We start from the raw sequence: 22,569 nt of genomic DNA, 5'->3' as shown, positions 1-22,569 counted from the left end.
AGCAATCCATCATTTTGCTGTGACGATAAAGATTTTTTTAAAATTATTTTCTTCAGCCGTAGTTTTGAAACTCCCCTGCCAGCCAAAAAGGTGCATGTCTCCTCAGCTTTCTTTCCACAGTCCATCCGTGGATGAGGAGGACTTGGAATGAAAACATCCCACCCAACTCTAATTAGAAACAATCACAAGGATGCCAGGTGTCATTTGTACATCCAAATTCTTCCCATAAATGACTTCCAGTTATTTCCAAAGAATGCTGGAATATATCACAGTACAGACTCTGTGGTTTGTCCCTGTGCAGGCTTCCAGGACTTGGAGAAAATCCTAAAATGGAAGAGATTGAAAAGGCCTTCTATATATTGACATCAGAATGAATCTTCAAGGCTGTCCTTAAGCTGCATAGCATCTACTCTATCTAAAGCAAAGAAAATACCCTATTTTTTCCAAAAAGTTACCTCTCCCATACAACCAGCATAAGTACATCCCATGACTATGTTTTTTGTCTAGAAAAAGCTGTCAAAGTGACTGTAAGCTTCATATCTAGGGCAGCTGGCAGCACCATGTATATATCTCTCCCTTTTTCTGTCTTACACTGCTGCCCTTTCCAGAATTCTCAGACTGCTCAAAAGAGAAATCCAGTAAGAGTAAGGTAATCCAGTAAGAGCTGGATTTCTGCTGATTGATGCTGAGTAGGTAGCACTGCTTTAGAAAGCAGACTGAATGTCTGTGTGGCAGCAGATGCAAAAGGAAAGGCTTTTTTTTTTTAACCTGTCAGCAGAACCTGCTGGTTTCAGGAGGGTTCAGTTGCCTTCAGCAGCCTTTGTGTGCAGGCTGTGTGAGCAGCCCTGTGCAGCACTTGCTCCTGAAAACTTTAACGAGGGAAATGGCAGCTGGCATCTCATTTTCATAGACCCAGGAGCAGAAAAGAACCTTGACAGGAAAGCTCAAAGGAGAGGCTGCATGTAAACTTCAAATGTCCTTGAAAAAAAACATTGTGACGAGTATGTAATGTGCTGGTATTTGAGGAGAGCTTTGCAGGGTGGCTGGATTATTTGCCTGGGTATCCCCATCCTTGGATCTCACACAACAGTTTGGACACCCTTTGATTAAAGAAGTGGGAAAAAAAATATTTTTTTCCCTTTTAGCTTTAGTTTTTGCTTTCTTCTATACTTCTCTGAAGTGCTGAGAGGGGTCAGGCCAAAAAGATGGGTAGAATGTAAAGCTGTAGGAGGTAGTGCTGTCATCTGTCAGGTGTCAGCTTCATCAAGCTAATGTTGTGGAGGGCTTTTCTTTTGGTCAAAACAGCACTGACAGATAACATTTTTTTCTTGTTGTGTGTTGATGTCACCTTTAGCAAGTCCTGTCCTGTGATTCTCAGCATCATGTGGCTCGTGGTTTTACCTAATCACCCCCCTGCATCCAGTCCTGTAGAGAACTTTGGCATTTGTTTCCTGTTCTCTCCAGTGCCAAACTCTATAAATTGATTTAATTTTTTTTTCCAACACGCAGCACAATTGATCCAGGCTGCCAGGAATTACGTGTCTGGGACACTTTGGATGTGTGTGCAGCAGTTGTGTGACTTTCTCTTGAACAAGCAGCTGCTGCAAGAGCCAAAATGGCCCAGAGATTGTTCCTGTGGGCTCTGCTGCTGAGCTGGGCTTCTCTCAAAAGCTCTATTGTAATTAATAAGAAATGTTCTTGGATGAGGTATCTGAGAATTAAGTTAGGAAGTGGAAGGTAGTAGGGTTTGTTTTCCCAAGTGCTAATTGGCATAGGGTAAATTAGAAGTACAGCCCTATTCTGATATTTTGTAGGTAAAATAAAGAAGTTAAGATGCTGCTTTCCATTCAACACTTCATTGCCCTTAGGACTCTAGGCATGGAGATTTTCCAGTGGTAAACAGCCTTTCTGAAACACAATTAGCATTAATTAACATCTATGCTGGGAGTTTAATCAGAAGCAGCAGATTAGTCCTGTTTTCTGAACCATCTTTTCTCCCCTTGGATATGGCTGTTCATGTACAGGCTGGAAACTTGTGTTTGCAGCAAGGAGCTTGTCCTGGGGCTTAGGTCCCCCAGAGCTGTCACAGGAGCAGCATTCACACATCAAAGACTTTGTGAAGAAATGAGAAAAGAGCCTTTCTGGGGGAGCAGATGCTACAAGTCTTCCCTGGAACTACAGCATGAAATTTCTGTGCTATAACTGAGTGACTTCCAGCTTTCCCTGTTCCATATTTTACTTACATCACTCACAGTTAGAGCTTTTTGTTTGTGTAGGCCACTGAATTGGTTTCCTTGAGGAATTACATTTCAAAGCTATGTGATTTATGTTGAAATCATAGTAAAAGTACTTTATTTTTAAAAATTCTGATGCCTAGTATAAATGTGAAAGTAGGAGGTAAGAATAGCTCCCTGAGGTTTTCCTCCAACCTGTTTGAAGGGTTACTTGTGGTTACTTGCTGTTTGTTTAGTAGACAGACAGTGAGTTCTGTTTACTTGGTAGGACAGGCTCTATTATTGCAATAGAAGCACTACAGAAAAGTGTAAAAGCACTGGAGTAAGTAAGTTTTTAAAAAAATTTAAGTAGATAAATGTACAAACTGAGAGTGCTCTTTCAGTGTGGAAGGATGTGGTTCCTGTCAAGCAAACCTAATATTTCTGGTTTGATTTTTGGTTTTATATACAACCACTGATTAGGTGGCAGAATGTTTGGGGGTGTTTTGTTCAGTTACTCATTAGCTGGTTTTGTTTAAAGCTTGGGACTATCTTGACTAAAATCAAGCTACAATCAAATGTTGTATGGACTTCTGCCATTTGTCTTAGGAAAAAAAGCTCTGCTGGAATTTGATTGGCATTTAAATTCATGAAATTTTGAGAGCTTTAAGTAGAGCAGCTAGTAATAGATATTCTTAAAGTTTGTTCTGTGGAAGGTTTTTTGTTTTCCTGGTGTCATGCCTGTTGATTGGTGGCAAAGTGCTGTATCTGGTTTAAGTTGTATAGACTGTAAATAATACATGTTATATTTAAAAGATTGCAAGCCTGTCAAGATTTTCCTCAGGTTTAATTTTATCATCATTGTTCCTATTTTTTTCCAGAAGTTTGGTGTTAATCAATCTAAGCCAGAATTTACAGTGGATCTCAAAGGGGCTTTGATTGACTGGGCCTCGAAGGACAAATCCAGCAAAAAGAATGTTATTGAGGTAAATTATTTTATTTTATTTAAATGCAGAATTAGATGCACTTCAATTACTGATGTAAGAAATTTTCTTTAAACTTAAAGTCAAAAACTCATAAAACTGAGTTTTATCCACTTCTACCTGCATAAATGTAGCTGTTATCCTAGTACCTGCAAGAAATGTCCATTTTAATATGTCTGTATGGGATATGCACTTCACTTTTAAGCAGACTGTTAAAGGCTGTTCTCACTGAACATTCTCACTGAATGTTCTTGAGTGGCTGTGTATTAGCTAACAGTTTTGCCAGTGAGAAGTTCCATTTGATTTAGGCAATTTTACTTTTGAACTGCAGTGTGTTCATCAATTCTGATGATATCTGTTTTTATTTCTTTAAAGCTAAAAACTCGCCAAGGTACTGAGCTCCTCATTCAATCAGATAATGACAGCTTCATTAATGAATGGTATAAAGTTCTTAACTACACCATCAATAATCAGGTATGTATTTAAATCTTGAAGGTTCTCTTTTCACAGTGATATTATTTAGTAAACGAATTGATATAAGCACTTCTAAAGCTTCATGTGCATCTTCATTTACTGATTTTCTTGAGAGCAGGAAGGAGTTTGAGGGGGTAGTGAGTGAAATATAATTAATAGTGGCAAAGGAAGAAGGATGGTCCACTGGTTTCAGATCCAGGAGATGTGGGCTGGAATCCATCCCAGGATTGAACTTACTTCTGTGCCCAAATACTTGTTCTGTCTCACTGACCTGACAGGTTCTGCTGAAGAGGAAATGAAAGGGGGAGGATAGCCAAGGGACAAGTTCATGACGTACATTTGTTAGCATTTGATACTGCTTTTCACTCACTATGGCTGCACTGAAGTGCAAATTAAAAGCCCTGGCAAAATACTGTATTGTCTCTTCTTATCTGACAGCATAGTGCCAAGTATTTAATTATCAGAGAAGTGCTCAAGCATTTGCATTTGATACTGCCAAACAAGATAAACTATTTTTTAATTCAGAAGTTGGAGGAGATCTTGGAGAAAATATTGCTCTCATATCAAGTTTACTTCATGTGTATACTTACTTTTTAATGGTTCCAGGCTTGGCTGCTGTCCATAAGCTCCAGTTTTGCTGCTTTCAATGCCAGTCAGTGGCTTTCATTTCTTAGCTCTGACAGTGCTTTTCACATATGGGTGTTTTCCACCAAAACACAGCAGGCTAATATGAATGGTTCAGTTTTCTTTCTGAGTGCTCATGGTTTAGGTTCCTAATCTTCTGCTCTCTCCTGGTATGGAAATGTCATGGCCCTTAATAACCAGGCAAGGTAGTGTCACCCAGTGACACCCTTCTCCTGTGTCACACAGCTGAGGCCACTTCTTCCCTGCTTGAAGATGAGTGAAGATGGAAAGGCTGAGATATGCTGAGATGTGTATGAGGTGTTAGGCTGAGGAAATGAATGGTGGAATAAGGAGAGTTTATCATCACTCTGGAGGAAATGGTGATGTATACTGCTGGGAGCTGGTAGTCAAGAGACACAAGACTACAAGACATAAGTCAAGAAAGTGTATTGATAATTTGAAACACTGAAGCTTTGGGTACAAAAACCCATCAGATCTAAATCCAACTTTTAATTTTGGAAAGTTGTGGTAATAGCAGCTCTGATTTTTTTTTCCCTGGCCCAGGCACTATTGCTAGTATGACAAGATCTTCCTCAAAAGAAAGAGCAGATCAGATTCTGTTCTCTTTGCTCCCTCAGGCTGCTGTTGTGGCAATATCTTGTACAAGAGAAACAGCTACCTGCACAGGATGTAGCTGCTCTTTTTTAAATGCAGACATTTCCAAGTTATTACTTTAGACTCGTTGCATGGTACAAACTAGATCCCAGGTGACTTTTTTTTCCAAAACATTTAATAGTTTTAAATCCTAAAATGCTTTGAGACCTCTTGAAGAGTGGCAGAGGATCCTTAATGGGGACATTATTTGGGCAGTAGAATATACTGATCTTTGGTATGTAAAAAGGCTATCCAGAAGTTTTGAAAAGGAGCAGGAATTAAAGTATTTAAAGGTAAAACTGCCCTACAAGTTAAAATGCAGCATGAAGTAATGCTGCTGCTCACTCAGTGCTCTGGAGTGCACAGCCCTGCCTCATTTTTACATTTTGCTTCCTTGTAAAAGAAGGCACTCTGCAGTCAGATTTTGGCAACTGCCTAGCAGTCCAGTTCCCTTCAGTTGAAGTGAAGTGAGACATCCACAGTTTGTTGTACTGAAACTGAGGAAGTTTCTTTCCCCATTTCCTGGGTATGTCTGCACTCATGCATGTAGTATGGGCTGCAGGTAAGATCAGCAGACTCTGGTACCTGCCTCCACTCTTCAACATTGTTATGTTTTTACTTGACAATGTTTAATGAGAATATGCTGAGATACCAGGAACACAGGGTAAGAATTTTAGGCACTGGTACACTTATTTTTCAGAGTGAATTCACTGTATGTTTTGACAGTAGTGAGATTTTCCAACTGATAGTTTTATTTTCTATTTAAAAATGTTACTTATAGAGAAAACAAATTGGGTAAATGCTCTAGAAATTTTTGTCCACTCTTATCAGTGAGGCATTTCTGTGGCAGACCATTAAATAGCTGATGTTTGTCTATTGGATTTGGAAAATAAGCCCAACTAAAAATCACTTCTGTTGTTTATTGGTTGATATAATGAAGTGTTATTATGAAAGGCTGGTTATACTTTGTTCAGTGTCCAGCAATATTTTCTTTATTGAGTCATGATGAAATAGTGTTTCTCAGTTACTCCAATGAGAGTGCCAGTGAGAGTGGTGTTGTCTCTGAAGATGTTTAACATCTAGAGTTCAGGAAAGAACAAGCTGAATGACATTATAGGTGGAAGAATTGTGTATTGTAGAACTGTCTGCAGGAAATGTGTGTGTTAATGCTGTGTATTCTGAACTGGCAAACTGAGCACTGCATATCTTCTTAAATCCAACAGGTAATAGAGTCTGATGAAGCATTAGATGATGAGGTACCAGATTCACCTGGAGTGGAAAAACAAGACAAAGAGAAAGAAAATAAAGACTCTAAGAAACTTCGTTGTGAGTTGAAAATTTTCCATTAATTGATTCTAGCAATGCCAGTTTTCATTTTCTGCACCTTCAGTATTATGTGTAAATAGGGAAGAAAAGGACAGCTGAAAAATGAAACTACTGAAGTTTGGAAACAATCTTAATAAAGTTCATTTGACATCTTGATGCCACTTGGTAAATTTTCTTCCATGTTTTATTAATCATACTTTAAAAAAGGAAGAAGAAGAAAAGAAGTGTGAGATATCTTTAGCTCCTGTTGTATGACACATTTAAAACAGGGGAAAATAAATAGTGGTGAAATGAATTATTTTCAAGGTGTTGTCAAATGCACAGAAATAGTATCTGACTTTTATAAATAGTTTTGAATAAGAATTCTTTTGTCATTTTACTGATTGGGAATGTGTTTTATCTGTGGCACAGCATCTGTAAATATTTGCCCTATTAACTTGGGCTGCAATTTTGCTAAGTTGTTACTGATGTATTGACTGTTTAGAGAAACAAAACATTTTTAATTACACCTTCAGAATTTTGGAACTGAATGTCTTTTAGACACAGGAATTAAATTCTTGTGCACAGAAATAGATTAATCAGGCTGACTGTTTTGTGTCTTTTCCTTCCAGGCCCTATATGTAATTTTAAAAAAAGTATTTATTTCTTTACTTCTTTATTTATTTTCTTTTATTGAGAGACAGGACTTGTTTTGAAACATAGCTGCATTTTTAAATTTCCGTATCAATTCCATGTGTAAGCTACCATTTAGTTGGTTTTGCAAGTTTTTAGAGACAGGGTTGTCTCTTGGGAGTTTGAAAAATGGATGCTATTTACAAGAAAGTCCAGAAAGTTACAGAAAAGACTAGGGATGCATTGAAAATTTGAATAGCTTTTTGGGTGCTCTGGAGTGTAATTGTTTTTTCCTTTTCATGTTGGTTCCTTGGCTGATAAATGCAGTGTTGGTTCTGTGGGTAGTAATGTAAAATGTGTTTCTCTTTTCAGCAGTGAAAGCACCCAGCAATATAGATTCCACAGATCAGAAAAAGACCAAAACAAAGCTCAAGAAGTTTCTTACACGGCGCCCTACATTACAAGCTGTCCGTGAAAAAGGCTACATTAAGGGTAAATGAACCTTTTTAACAAAGGACGTAATTTGAAAAGCTGAATTTAGTAGTTCATGTGTAAAATGGGGTTTAAATGGTCTGGTTTCAGAGTAAAATACATGTGTATAGTTGGTTTAACAAAAGTCTTGGCTGTATAGTGGAACTGGTGATTGCTTGTACTTCTGAGTGCTGTTACTGGCCATTACACTGCTTGGGGGATGCCCTCTCCTTCAGCTCATTGCTGGCCAAACTGCAGTGAAAACAGGGGCACAGGAGCACGTTTGGACTTGGACTCTCTAGCTGAGAAGCACTGCATTCCACCCTTCTGAGCTGGAAACCCAGATATCTGACCCTCATTTGTGCAAACAGGGGAAAGAACAGCCCTTTGGGTACAGAGCTGAGTGCATGTGCTCACCTGATTCACAAGGGTGTTTTAGTCTGTGTGGACCCAGACAATCATGTGCCATATCGTAAGAAATGAAATATTTAGAAAAACCAGGATGAGGTTACCGGAGTCTTAACTTTAACATCTTTTTTCCCATAAGCTTTTTTGAATGTATGCATTGTTTTAATTGTTTCATGGAGAGTGTTACAGATACTTTTGAATCAAAGTTATGGAAGATTTCTTTTTTGTCACACTTGTAGAAATTTGAGAGAACACTATTTGCACAGGTTTAAGTTACTGTGTTTGTGTAGATTGACTTGCTACTCATTGTAAAGCTTCATTTATTTATTTATTTGTATGCTTTAGCAGGACTTGTAGGTGGTGCTCTACTAGGGTCAAAATAGCATATGGGTAGGCAAATACCAGACCAAATCCTACTGTGATTTGCTTCACCACATACTTTAACAGGTGTGCTTCTGTTGCATGTAGCATTTGATATATTTGTGTATCTGCAAATATAATTTACTTGTAAATGATGGAAATTTTCTTTGGAATAAGGAAGCATTATTCCCAGACTTTGACGTTTTGCTCTGCTTTACAACTTAGTATTCATGTCATGGCTCAGTGACATAACTTCTGACATTGGCGACAGTGAACACTAAGCCAAGTTTAATTTGTACATGTGCGTGCTGTTGACTGGATTTTTAATAAAGGCATTAAGGAATGAAGAGTTTGTTTTTTATTTAAAAGCATGGTGTAAGTTTTTAAAGTTGGATTTACAGCTTTACATTTATTGTGTGAATGAAGAATACAGAAGTCTTCATTTAAAAGCCCAGTGTGCTTTTGTGGCTGCTGCAGAACAAGCTTAGTAAATGGAAAGCTTGGCAAATCCAGTATGAGCAGAAAAATTAGTGAAAAGTTCTGGAAGAAAAAATCCACTTGAAACAGCATGCACTAAGTGGAGAAGGAACTGTGCTAAAGTTTTGTTACATGGAAAATCAAAACTACAGAAGTTACTTTTAAGATGTGAAGAAAAAATACTACTCCTGTACATATCGAATTAAAGTTGAAGGCAATTGTAGCAAATTACTTTGTTACATGCTATTTTCTTCTGCTACCTAATCTGCACTGCTTTACCTGCCACAGCTGCATGCTAGCCTGGCTTTCTGCTGCGTGGGCTTTTTCAATCCTTTGCTACTGATTCTGCTTATAAAGCTTGCTGCGTGAGTAGCTGCCACAGCACTGAGGTGGTGTGGACCACTGGCCTTATCATACCCAGCTAATAATGCCATTAAATGCCCATTTTCATACTGTAGAATTGGTTTGGTGTGCTGTTTGGATTTCCCAAAGCACGAGTCAAGATGCAAGAGTTGTTAATTTACTGAAATTATTGAGCTTGGCAAATGGGCTAGATGCTGTGCATGATGCAAATGCGAGAGCAGTCTCTTTTGCAGAAGCTCTGAAGTAAGATACATTAGATTCTGGGAAGATGGCCCTTATGTACCTAATTTAACAGAGTAAGCAAACCAACAAACACTCCTTCCCTTTAAGAGTGGGATCTTTGCTTCTGTATCTCAAGACCCCATGTCACCCTCATGCATCTGAACAGAAGAGGCCATCTAGTATTTGGGCATCTTTGATGAAAGCCATAGAAATGGATCTATCAAAGATTTTGGTGATAACAATCTGAGCAAGAAGAATTAATATATTGCTAAAATTCACTGAGACAATTCTTCTCTCTGTCCAAGCTGATTTTCATTTTTGCTCCACTTTGTGATGGAAGAGACTTCCTCTGGATTGTGTAGTTTTGAAAATAAGACTCAGATTTACCATTGCCCATAAATATCTGTATTTATAGTCTGATCTTGCAACCAGGTTGCCTATGCATGGTCAAACTTGCATCCATTCACAGAGCTCTGATGTAAAAGTCTGTCATTTACAAATTTGTGCCAGAACTTAAAAATGTCAGAAGATTCTATGTTAAATTGTTATATAATGCTGTGCTAAACAATGGGTACAGCGAAAGATAACATTTTGCAGGGTTTCTTCCCAAGCAATGCCAAAAGCTTTCACTCCAGTTGAAGTTCATTATCTCTTCGAATTTTGAACAAGGATTGCAATAAATGCATGTTGAACTTGGGACAGGAATGGAATGTAACAGGACGCTTTTGAATCAATTAAATTTCTAACAACATTATTGATGAAATGACTCTTAAAAGTATCACCTGATGGATTAAAATGATTTCAGTAGCAAAACTTCCTTTCTTGGAGGCTCACGTTTGTGTAGCTGCTGACTCTTCTTACTGGGAGCTTTTTCCTTGCTGGGAGCTGCTGAGAACTCTTTTCAAAACTTTCCTATTTCCTCTCCAAAGCTGCGACAATTGTATCCAGTAGACTTTGCCCTTTGTAGAGGTTTGTTTTAACCTGAACTAGTTCTGTCACTCGAGTCCTGTTCCACTGTAAATCAGTCTCTTTACTTGGTTCCAGATCAAGTTTTTGGTTCAAATCTCACCAGCTTGTGTCAAAGAGAAAACAGCACGGTGCCAAAGTTCGTGAAGCTGTGCATTGAGCATGTTGAGGAACATGGTATGGTTGAATTTTATTGTTTACAAATCTCTCTAGCTCACCATTCTTAATATTGAAAATTTTAATCTTAAAATACTGTTGGTTTATTTGGGGAAAATAATCTGAAACTTGTATTTGGACTTAGCATTGGGTTTTCAAGAGCGAGGACATAGGTGGGATCCAAAGTGGGGAGAGGGTAGGAAATCTTGTGTCTGAGAAAGTGATCTGCTTCAGTATATTTCAGCCTGAGGACAAGGCAGGACAGCCTCCTGGCAGCAAGGCTCCAAGGGAAGAGGGATTACAAGGAGCAGTAGAAGAGCTCAGCTCATCAAGTTTTTTTTTTCAGATTAAAAGTGAGACTGTTGAAATGCAGCTATGCATTTTTGGAAGGTTTAAGCATGCTAACAATCACTTCTATTAAAACTTCCTTGGAATGAACTTTTTCCTAAAAGTTTTGTTCCTGCTCTGTGTATGTACTGACTGCCTGAAGAACAGTCTGTGGGTTTGATGCCCTTCAGCTAGTTACACAAATTGCTAAATTTTATGCAATTCTGGAGATTACCAGTGTCCACATATTGACACATTGTTTGCTTTCATTGAAAATACACATTTCGTACCTACTGAGAGCACTTTGTTTGAAAGCTACATGTGACATTATGGGTTGTCTGCTGTAAAACACATCTTCACATTTTTGTTGAAAATTTGCCAGTTGTGATTCCTGACCTGGCTGTAGTCTCTGTGGGTTTTCTTGCCTGTTTCTTGCTGTTGCCTTTGCCTTATGTCTTGGAAAACATGAATGAAAGGGGGTTATGGCATCTCCATAATCATCATTCAGATATTTACCAGTCCTTTAATCTGAGTGCATTCTCTTGAGTATCAGGGTAAGTGTTACAGGGGAATACATGTGAATTCCAAGGCATCTTCCATGGGAACGTCATTGAGCCTGTAGTGCTCTTTGTCAATGCTTCTATCTTATGGCCTGGGAGGGGAGAAAAACTGCTTCCATTGCATTAGTGCAGTTTTACAAACTGCCACCTTGCTTGTGGCAGCAGGCTTTATTCCATTTGTGGTCTGAAGGCTGTGAGAAAGGAGTTCTTTTTCTTTTTCCTTTTTTGTTCCTGTTTTTTTTTTTTTCTTTTTTATTTTGAAGGCAGGACTGCAGTGAAGATAGTGAAGTTTTCCTTTTTTTAAATACCTAAGGGGAAGCTGACAAAAATGAACAAGCTTTTTTTCCTGCCTCTCCAACTCTTCTTCCTTCTACCAATATACTTCAAATCAGTTCTTTCTGTAAAGGAATGACTAGTGGATTATGGGGAAAAGGGATATGTCAGATGGTGCTGGTAACTGTGCTGTGTTGCATCAGACAACTTGAAGAGCTACAGGGACTTGCAGGTATTCTGGCAACACTCATCCTCTCAGTGGCACTGACTCACCTGCTGCCTCCAAGTGGCTTTTCAGATAAATTCTTTACCTCCTAATCACTGCTGAGTAACTGCAGTAGCAACCACAGAGACACAGTTTTCTTCTTTTCTGGTCAATTGTGCAATCCAGTAAGGCAAGGGCTGCCCATTTTAGTTCTGTAGGCTATTGGTAGCTCTGAGTGTGCATGCACATCATTCCTTCTCCATGTAAACCTGGTCACTTGACAACTTTGAGATGCTCTCTGCATGACTTGATTGGATATTTCTTAACCATACATTAAAAATTGAACAGTGTATCCACAAAATACCTGGTTATTGCATGTTGGACTCCCATGTATTCCCTGGCCACCCACCAAGAGCATCTTAAACAAGGCATCTGATCTCATTGGGGAAACTTGGAGCTGTGCCTCATTACTACTTGAATAGGAAGTTTTAGAGATTATTTTGAGCTTGATGCTGCCAAACTTGTCAGCAAATTAAACCTCCTCTGTCTCATATGCCCTGCTGCCCATCAAAACAAGCTAGTTTAACTTAATTTTTCTTTGTTACAAGGTGGGTTTCCTTTACTTTTAATTTTGCTGAGTAGACCTATACATATGTAAGGTATTAAAATGGATTTATCCCTTTGTTTCAGGATTAGATATTGATGGCTTATACAGAGTTAGTGGCAATCTTGCAGTGATACAGAAGCTGAGATTTGCAGTCAATCATGGTAAGCTTCCTCCAGTTATATTACAATGGCATGTATTTTCAGATTGTTGAAGTTCATAGAAAGCTAAGGAAAAAGATTTCTCTGTAACTGAAGTATGTCATGAGAAATGACTGTCATCTTCAAAGTAAAGTTATGCCAGAATTACAGAACTGTTATGTAACATACATCACTTGAAAAAACTCATATTCTGGAGTCTCGTGTGGATCAAAGAGGTGCTGCTAGAACAGAATTCTAGAAGAGGATGGTAATGGAATTTGAGGAAGGGGGATTATTTCAAACAAAATAACTCACTAACTTTTGGAAAAACAGCAAGCATGTTTAGTTTCCACTAGCATTAAAACTGTAAGTTTTTAAAATTAAAATGTTTTTAGTGAGATTTGCTACTGCCATTTAGTGCACTCTTCACTGTACTCAGTGTATAAAACTATTTCTTCTTCCAGTATCTTAGTGCAGCCCATCCACAATCTGATCCCTTGTTTCCTGATTGACAGGATCTAACAGTAAATTTTGTGTCATGTCAGCAGCTCCTGTTCCCTTCTGAAGAATGCCCTAGGAGTAGGGGAACTTAGGGAACAGTAGGCAAAGTTTATCCATCTCCATCTGCTGCTGCAGCTCTGTATCCCAGAGTGGGATACAGAACATGCTGAAGTGGAGCAAGTCTTCACTGCTTTGAAAGCTATAAGTACGGAAGAATATTTGAGTTAATTTTAAAAAATTGCTTTTATAGTTGAAGAATTATCATTAATTATTTATTTTTTTTCTCTCAGATGAGAAGCTGGACTTGAGTGACAGTAAATGGGAAGATATACATGTCATTACAGGAGCTCTAAAAATGTTCTTCAGAGAATTGCCAGAGCCGCTGTTCACTTACAACCACTTCAATGACTTTGTCAATGCAATTAGTAAGTCTGGAGAACTTGCACATGGTGTTTGTATAAGTCCTGTACGTTTTTTTAAATTATATTGTGCATAAGAAGGATGTTTTGGTTGTGGACGGGGTGACTTGTCCGGATTGCCTGTCTGCGATGCCGGGGCCGGCCGGCAGGTGGCAGTGTCCTATCTCGGATTAGCGCTGCAAGCCCTGCCTTTCATCCCCTGCCTCCTCAATTCTGTGCTAAAGTTTTAAACAAAAATACTGAACTTTTGTTTCTCAACCTCACCCTTTTGCAGAGCAAGAACCAAGGCAGCGTGTCCCTGCTGTTAAAGATTTAATCAAACAGTTGCCAAAACCAAACCAGGACACGATGCAAGTACTCTTTAGACACCTGAAAAGGTAAGTAACAGATAGAAGAAAAGGCTTTGTGTTGCTGATCCTCCCTTAAAGATAAAGAATCATATTAAAAGTTACCAAGTGACTGTTCTTACTGCATTTTTTATATTGAACTTGATAAAAGCAGAGTCTCAGTCTGTTTGGATATGAGCTTGCAGAACACCAGACTTGACACAGTATGTTTCATAGTAGTGGTATTTGCTGCCAAGTCCTTTAGAGGGACTGTGAGAGAATCAAGAATGACATTTCAAAACAAAACTTTTTTCATAGAGAGGGGAATTACAGAAGCTGTATGTCCTAATAGCAACATTACTCATTAAATGAATACTTGGAATAGCCATTTGCTTTGGGATGTGTCTTTTTCTGTCGTCCTATTGCCCTAACACTGATAAATCTCTTTTTTGTGCATTTTTATCTCTTTCAGAGTTGTAGAAAATGGAGAAAAGAACCGAATGACCTATCAGAGTATAGCAATAGTTTTTGGTCCAACCTTATTAAAACCAGAGAAAGAGACTGGTAACATAGCAGTCCACACAGTGTACCAGAACCAGATTGTAGAGTTAATTCTACTGGAATTGAATTCCATCTTTGGACGCTGACATTGTTCTTGGAGAAGAAACTGGAAGTGATGGGTTGGCATCAGAAGGAAAACCTTTTGCTTTATATGGTGTTTTATGTTTGTGGACCAAGCAGCAACTTGTTTTTTGCACTTTTGGGGAGGAGAGAAACAGGAGAAATGTTTGCAAACTTTAATGCGAATTAAAGACAACACTTCAGATTTCTTTGAAAAGTTCAATATAAAAAGTGAATTGAAAAGTTTATAGTTTGCCTTTTTTAAGTATCATTGGAAAATTTTAATATAGGTTCATACACTGGATTTCTCAGAGAGTAAAACTAATAATCTCAGACTGGATAATCTGGAATTTAATCTCAAAATTCTTCCATATGTTGGGGAAAAGTCCTACCATTTTTCCTGGTATGGACAAATTCAGTGAAGTCACATTTTAAGCTTTTTTATTGCAACATACTTAGATCTGTATGACACACTTTTCCAAGGGGTTTCTGCATGCAGTGACTGTCATAGACTTGCGCTAACAATTGGGTTTAGCTACTCAAATCGAATTCTTCACGTGATATCTGCTGCCCTTTTTCCTTCTTTTTCTCCTGTTTTTCTCTTGTTGGTTCTTTTTTTCTTTTTTTTTTACTGCTTTCTTACCTTTTTTTCCCCAGCAGCCTCTCTGGAAGTTCTTTGCTGCTTCATAAAGCAGCACACTATTACACTATTTCAAAAACTAAAAATATCCAGCAATAGTTATTTGTCTTGGGACATAATAGAAGTAATATTTAATAAACGTTCACTTTTCAGGGTATGTCCTGAGCTAAGTTTTGTGTTATACTGATCTAAAGCTAAAGTCCTAAGTAAATACCGACTGTAACACTGTATTGAGTTCTTGGTATAATGCTGTGGTAGTGGAAGTTCATTCTTGATGTAAATACAGGCTGTCCTTTTGATTCCTGTATATAATTCAGTTCCTGTATAGCTTAAGAACATATTTAGTCACACATTTCTAATCATGGGTAGATTAGCTAAAGTAGCATAATATTTTCAGTGGATGTCTGGGTTTCAGCAGGGAAACAGGTTATGTGGAGGGAGGGAGATCTAACTGTGTGCACTTTTAGATGTTAATTACATTTGCGGGCAAGTAACTGTAATGCAAATGGTACTGGAGAAATACTGAGTGTGCTTGCTAAATTGTTAATGCACTACAAGAAGAGCCTTTTAGGTTATTTAATATGTACAGGATACATTAGAAATATGTAATATGAATTCTAACATCTACAGATAGTGAAAGTCATGTTTTGATAGGTAGATGTTTGGTGGAATCCACAATGCTAAATTTAAGATTTTTCTTTTTACATTAATGTAGAATAATTTGTAAAATTGGTTTTGAAAGATTTTGTTACAGGGAGCATGGTCTGCTGAAGATTTTTTTAAATGTATTTTTCTAGACTAACTGCTGTATCTGACATATTTGTTATGTCTAACCTGAATAAAGAAAACCAATAGTTCTCTTAGAGTTTACCATACCCACTTCAGCCAACACAAACCCCCTTTAAATAAGACCAATGTATCTTACCCCTTAGCATGGATGGATCCCACTTGTGACAAAGCTGTCACACTGGACTGAAATACGAATGCCTGCTTTATAGCCTGACAATTTTAGGAACTTCCCAGTCCCCTTCTTTAACAACTTGAATTCTAACATAAAGGTTCAGAGAGGGCAGAAGTAATTTATGGGTATAAATTTGCAGTCTTTCAAACACATCCCAGCTTGGAGCCTGCTGTACAGGAAGCAGTTAGGTAGGGGAAGGGGGGATTGTGTCACAGCCTTGGGTCTGGCTGTCCCTTCACAGCCAGCCCTGGCTGGCAGCAGAGGGGATGTGTGGTGACACACTGAGCTGGAACCAGACTGATGGTACAAGAATTTCACGAGCATAGGGCTTGCATGAAAAGTTTTTGGAGATGAGTGAGAAGATTAGTAACTTTGTGGCTTTCTCAGTGTCTTCTTGTGGTAATGGTGAAGTCTTGTGGTTTGTTGCAAAGCGACCTGGGTGAGAGCTGTGAAAGCCCCGTCTCAGCAGTGTGCTGCCAGCCTCCCTGGGGGCTGTCACACCAGCACTGCTCAGCCTGTGCCCTGGCCTGCTACAAAATACCCACAGAGTTGGAATCTGGGGCTGGGCCTTACTCAAGCCCTGCCTTTGGCTGTAAAGAAAGAATTCCTGCTGCTATATGAGAGGGCTTGTTCACCGGTCACCTTTTGTTGCGAGTGTTACCTTTCTCAAAGGAAGAATGCCTTTTTAAAGCAATTTGATAATGAGGATGTCACACTTTTCCTTGTAGTCCCCCAAAATAAAGCATTTTGTTATTACAGTATCTATGGTTTTGTGCAGTGGTCTTAATATTCTAATTTTTAGTGTGGGGAGGGAAGAGGATTTTGGTTTTTTTTTTTGAAAGCAGTATAGGCAAGCACTTGAGACATTCAGGAAGATGAGGGAGTCCAAGCTGATGGTCCATTTGTTGTGACCAACATGAGACTCTGTATGTCACCATATTGGTTGTCTTCACTGCTTGAAAGTCTTGTCTTGTTCCTGTAATTAGCTTTCTTTTAAACAATCCAGATGAGGGATTTGCACAAAAAAACCCCAGAAAAGCTATGTGCATCAGATGAAACATAGTTAATTTTATATATTCCTCAGTTCAGGCTCTATATCAGATTTGGTTCTGGTTTAAAGTAAATTTAAAGCCTGAATATAAAATTTTTGGGGCCATAACTACTCAAAGGATACTGGAGGTCCAGCATTATGTATTGGTGCCAGGTGAAATTTTTGTTCCAGCTCTAGAGTTGTGTTCAGCTCTACAGTTCAGCTACAGAGCAGCAGTACTAAGCAGCTTTCAGCCATGCTTGATCTGTACCTGTTATGGTTTTTTTCACTTTGGAGCTAGAGAGAGAAGTGGACACAAAAAAGACAAGGCAAACATGTGCAGTCATTTCACGTAAACTGATTTTTAAAGTCAGAGTTGCATGCAGGAAGCTTTATTTGCTTGGGAGTGGATAGGTCATGCTCACTGTCCAGGCTCAGGAAAGACTCCCTATCTTCACAGAAACCCATGATAAATTCCCTTTGTATCCAACTCTTTGTATCCTGGCAGGCGAATCCTCCCCTTGCAGCCTGAGAAGGGATTTTAGAGGTTACACAGTATCAGTTTATTCCAAGGCCGAGCTGACTTCTTTTCCCTTAAAGGGAACAGCTTTATTTAGCCCTGAAGTGGTGATATTTTCAGAATCAATTGGTTAATTCATGAGCCATACCGTAACCCGGGCACAGTGGGGCGTTCTGCTGCCCGGGGGAGGGACAGCATGTCTGATGAGGCTGTGCAGCCGCTGGGGACAGGAGAGCTCCTCCGGGGAATCTTAATTAGCCGCCACAATTGGGAAGTTTTGTGGGCAAGCAGCTGCTAGGACTGGATCAGGCCTTTACAAAAGTGGCCCTATGTGAATGTGGGACTTAAATGAACATTCCCCCCCTCTCCAGCTCCCCCAGCATTCTTGTAAACAGAGCACTTGTAAAACAAGCTCACACTGTGTAACAAACCAACATGAAAGACATTCAGGGCGACTTGGCCTCTCAGTCCTTTTTATTGCCTTGAGAATTAAATGGCAGCTCTAATATTAGTTTCCTACAACTTCCTCAAACATATTCTAGTTCCTTAAGGTACTCAGCTGCTACTTTAAAAAAATAAAAGAAGTCTGTTGCGTTCAGCAAACTCAGAACCCCAAAGTAGAACAAACAGGTATAACATCGGTTTTATTTCTCATAGAATCTCATCTTGCAGCTTATTACACTAAAATATGGGGGGCTGGGGAAGGGGAGAGAGATCCTGAGTGTGGAAATAAGTAAATGCAGAACAGTGAAGGCAACAGACAAAGCAGGTGTGATGGACAAGAAAGACAGCAAAGAAACATTCACTTGGAATTGCAGGAATCAGGCCAGAGACCTGGGAGAGAGCCAGCTGCCAAGAGTGTGGGCTGGAGTTGCTTTCTATTTTCTTTTTTTCTTCCTTTGGACATCTTACAATACAGATGAAGGACTGGCTATGTTTTTTAAGGGTAATTTGCTCTGTGAACAGGTAGAATTCAGTAACACTGCAAACCTGTCTTTCTCCATCTTTTCTGGAGTTGCTTCTAAGTGTCAGCTCCTCAGGGATGCATTTGTGTCTAACTTCCCTGGACACAAACACCTGAGTGCTAAGGGAGTCAAGGACTATGTCCCTTCAGTCAGCATTTGTGCAATACAAAAATAAACTTGTTCTCAGTTTGGCAATGTTGTTCTGGTGGCACTGAGGGCCCCATCCAAGATCCAGCCCTTGTGGCACCATATCCTGAGAAGCACAGGTGGTCCTGTCTGTTACAACCTCAGCACACCAGAAGAAACAAATACATGAAGATCAAAAGTGGGAGTATGCCAAAAAAAAAAAAAAGTTCCAAGCTAAACTATTTTCACTACTAATTTAGATCTGCATGCACAGTACAAATCTGCTCAGACTAGCTTGTTAATTCAAAGTGTGAAAGAAACAGCTGTCCTCTAAAAAATTAAATACTGTAATTAAAAGCTGTCATTTCTTATATCAAGCATTGGAAGATACATGTTAAACATTGGTCAGCCTGTCTAGTTCATCAAGTGCTGCAGCCAATTAACTGGAATCAAACCACTGGCAGTGTTTCCTGGCCACTGATGTGCCAGTGCTCTCTGCTTTTACAAAGAGGGTGGTGCTGAGCTGGTGGTGGCTTTGTGGCTTCCTGCATGCAAGTGTCCTAACTAGTTAGTTGTTCCAGTAAAAGAGGTAACTAACCTAGAAACAGAAGTGAAAAATCACCTCTTTACAAGAAAAATTCTCCTATAAGCCTGGGCTGGGCTGTCACCAGGCTTGCCTGCCTGCTGTAGGGATGTTCTCCCCTGGCACTGAGTGCATCTTCTGGGGGTGCTGGCCGTGCCAAGACCTCTGCCAACACACAAGTGTGACCAGCTCGGCTTCACAGCTTTCTTCCGTGGAGAAAAATGAGACATGGTTGTGCAAAAGGTGATGCCTCTCCTCTGGCAGGTTGAAGGATGCCACTGTATTTCCTGCTGTGAAGAAGCTGTTCCAGAGCTGAAGTGCTGCTCTCACTGATACACTAGTCCTGCTCTAATCCAGCTCGGACCTTTTGCTTCCTTATTTGTACAACAGTCTGGAGCCCAGGGGCTGGAATGTGCTGTGCTCTGCCCAGAGCACTGCTCCCCTGGCAAAGGCTGAGGCATGAGCCACTCAGCCACAGACACTTCATCACAAAGCAGTCATCAGCATAAAAGCATGGACTAGAGAATTAGAAAAATGTTCCTCTCCAGGTAATAGTTAAAGCAGGCTGCATGCTGCTTCGTGTCACAGTGCCTGTTCTCCTCCAGTGTTGCAGAAATGTGTGTGAGCTGAGCAATCAGGTATCACATTTGGCACTGGGCTGGAGGAGAGCAATGTGTTTCCATGCAACCTCTGAATCCCTGTCTGCATGGCTTGTGTAGGCTGAGCTGTGAGCCAGCTGCCAAGAGGACAGCACAATCTTCAGGTTTGCATTCAAACACTGCAGCTGTAGGCCAGGATCATGCTTGTTGTTTTCTTTTGCCTGAGCTTCCCAGTCTGCCCCATTCCAATGCATTTAAATCAATAACTTTCTGTCCACCTTTCCTATTTATGGAGTACAGCAGCTCTGTGCAGCAAGCCAAGTGCTCAGGGCCCTTGGGTACAGCTTCTTCCCCTGTATACACACAATTTAGTTAAGAAGTGGAGAAGACAGTTTATTATAAACATTGAACAGTGGGCGGCATCATTAGCTTTTAAAAATCATAACTAACACCCCAGGTGGTTGTCCTAATGTGTTCTGGGATGAAAAGAAAGCCTGAGCACGTGAGGGCAGGATGCAGCACAACAAAATGTTGAGAGCTGCTGGTGGTGGCACAGCAAATTCTGCTCTGCCAGCATCAGCCTCAGATGGCAGAAGTGCTGCCCATATTGCACAAGGCAGGGGCTGGGGACTGGAGCCTTTCCTTCCTTCCTGCTGCCTTTCTCATTTGCTCATTGTGATCTAAGGCATGTTGCAGGCCAGACATCATCACTGTAGCCATCCTCTGTGAATGGAATTGGCAGTAGCCTCCTGTTTAGCCATCAGCTTCCTTGTTCCTTTTTGGCCATTCATGGTCTATATCAAATGAAAGCACTTCTTCCCAAAGTATTCCTTCCCATTTTTGTCATAAAGGGACACTGCTCAGTTGAGCAAACCTGTCTCATCACCCATGGCAGCGTTACAGCCCTGGTGTGCAAATCACTCTGCTTGACATCTGTAGGGACAAGTCCTTGGGAGGAGCAAAAGCTGACATTAACAGCTGATATATCAAAGTGTTCCAAAATGTACACATCTACTCAGAAATGCTGGCAAGGAGAACTGGCATTAATTATCAGGGAGGAAAGTGAAAACCATCATGGGTCTGGGCAGAGGAGCTGTTTACTCTGACTCCTTTCCAGAACAACGAGTTTGGTGTGATGTCAACACTCAGGTAGGTCACTGCAACTCTTGTTATCCTTGTGAACAAAAACTTTTCTGAAGTGCCAGGACCAAAGCACTGGTAAAAGTGCTGCTCCATGGGTGAGGGAGCCTGAAGCAGCACTGTCACCAGGTCACTGCAAAGGGACTGCACCAACCCCCAAAAACAGACTTCAGAGAGGGAAGAAGAGTGGCTTTCAGGGGCTGTCACCAAAGCAGCAGCCCTGGCACAAGCTTCTCTTGTCTCCCCAGAACTCCTTGCAAAGCCTTGCAAACATCCTGGACAGAGTCAGGGCTGCAAAACAGGGAAAACCCTGGGGCTCCCCTTCCCTCCTCTTGCCAGCACCCTTCCCTCTGTGTCTCCCACAGTGACAACCATGACAGCTGCCACGTTGTCCTGCCCTGCTCTGCAGCTTCCATGAGTCAGAGCATCTGGGCAAGAGCTGCTCCTCCAGCTGTGCACTGGGCAGACATGGAAAAGTTGGAATTACCTTTCTGCTCATGGCATGAAAGTCGGCACTGAAGGGCCATACTGTTAGGTACCTTGTAGCAGCTGGAAGAGGTTTTGGACACAGAAACACCAAACACATCTCACTTGATTATTGTTTTAAAGACAAAGCTTGTTGTGACAATGAACTATTTAACTTTGTAACTGGCCTTCACATCTTGTAATTATGTACAAAAAAATTAAGGCTCTGAACATTCAGAACTAAGATTAAAATAAAAATAAGATACTAGCACATTTGGCTTAGTCTAGCAGATTTGGCTGACAAATTAAAAGAACAAACAGAGGAGCTATTTATTACTGTTTTACTTGAGCTGGTGATCAGCACTATGCCTGCAACACCAGAAAAAAACATGGCAAAGCTGAACTTCCTGTCGTTTAGAGGAACCCATGAAAAGCCTTTAATTTAAACCCTGTAAAGCCATTAAGTTGTAGTTTTGGGTCTAGCAATGATTTCCCCAGAGTGCATTGCTGTGTAGAAAATATGGCCAATCCCCTTCCTGACAGAAATTCAAGGTCTGCAAAGCTAAGCCTCCATTTCCCTTTTTATTCACACAAAGTGATCCCCAAACAAGTCACAAAAATCCTGGGTGAAGTTGAAAGAGCTGGGAATTATAACCCAGGGTAGAGCAGATGGTGCAGCCAAAGTGAGTGAGTTACTGTTCCTTTGATCCCACCATCTGGGCCCCCTCCCACCTGCCCTGCAAACAAACCCTGGGCAAAGTTGCTGCCTGCCCCCAAAGCTCTGCTCCCCACCCAGCTGCCCAGCAGCATCTCACAGCCTTGCACAAACACATTTTATAAGTAAAGCACTGAAAAGAGAGGGAAGATACAATTAGGACAATTCTAGTCCTCTTTTTGCAGCCTTAACCCTGCTCCTGTTCAATCTGGCAGAGCAGCACTGTCACCTTTCCCCAGGATAATGAACTTGGCTCTGTCAGACCATTTCCTAGGGAGGTGAAATATCTAACAAATTCTGGCCCCTGTTACCCATTAAGCACAAATTGATTCAGAATTGCCTTGACCTGATCATGCTGGTCATCCTTGGTCCTGGCCATCATCCTCATTACATCTCCTCTGCAGAGAACACTTATGGATGTCACTGCAAAAAATTCCCTCTTCTCATCCTGCTCCTTGAATTGGACACTGGAGCAGCTCCCTGTGGGCAGGAGGGCCCCAGCTCCAGGCACAACAACCAGGACAAAGTTCTGGGTTGTCC

General features: G+C 40.4%; 1 protein-coding gene across 4 annotated transcripts in view; it reads left to right on the top strand.

The window, feature by feature from the left end:
• The window catches only part of ARHGAP12 (Rho GTPase activating protein 12), a 74,478-nt gene extending 57,831 nt beyond the window's left edge, over window positions 1-16,647 (top strand). For 2 of the 4 annotated variants that reach the window (XM_056485212.1, XM_056485210.1), the window contains 9 exons: window positions 3,095-3,199; window positions 3,572-3,670; window positions 6,172-6,274; window positions 7,259-7,378; window positions 10,232-10,330; window positions 12,365-12,442; window positions 13,210-13,344; window positions 13,613-13,715; window positions 14,137-16,647. In XM_056485212.1, the coding sequence (XP_056341187.1) occupies window positions 3,095-3,199; window positions 3,572-3,670; window positions 6,172-6,274; window positions 7,259-7,378; window positions 10,232-10,330; window positions 12,365-12,442; window positions 13,210-13,344; window positions 13,613-13,715; window positions 14,137-14,311 (1,017 nt within the window). In that variant the 3' untranslated portion in view covers window positions 14,312-16,647. The remainder of the gene's footprint in view (window positions 1-3,094; window positions 3,200-3,571; window positions 3,671-6,171; window positions 6,275-7,258; window positions 7,379-10,231; window positions 10,331-12,364; window positions 12,443-13,209; window positions 13,345-13,612; window positions 13,716-14,136) is intronic. The other 2 variants (XM_056485211.1, XM_056485209.1) reach the window with 2 other exon arrangements.
• The last annotated feature ends 5,922 nt before the right edge of the window (window positions 16,648-22,569 follow it).

Source organism: Oenanthe melanoleuca, chromosome 2 (assembly GCF_029582105.1).
Source record: "Oenanthe melanoleuca isolate GR-GAL-2019-014 chromosome 2, OMel1.0, whole genome shotgun sequence".
In the NCBI taxonomy this organism is placed as follows: Eukaryota; Metazoa; Chordata; class Aves; order Passeriformes; family Muscicapidae; genus Oenanthe; species Oenanthe melanoleuca.
The sequence above is the reverse complement of the archived record's forward strand: the minus strand, read 5'-3'. Positions and strand labels throughout refer to the sequence as shown.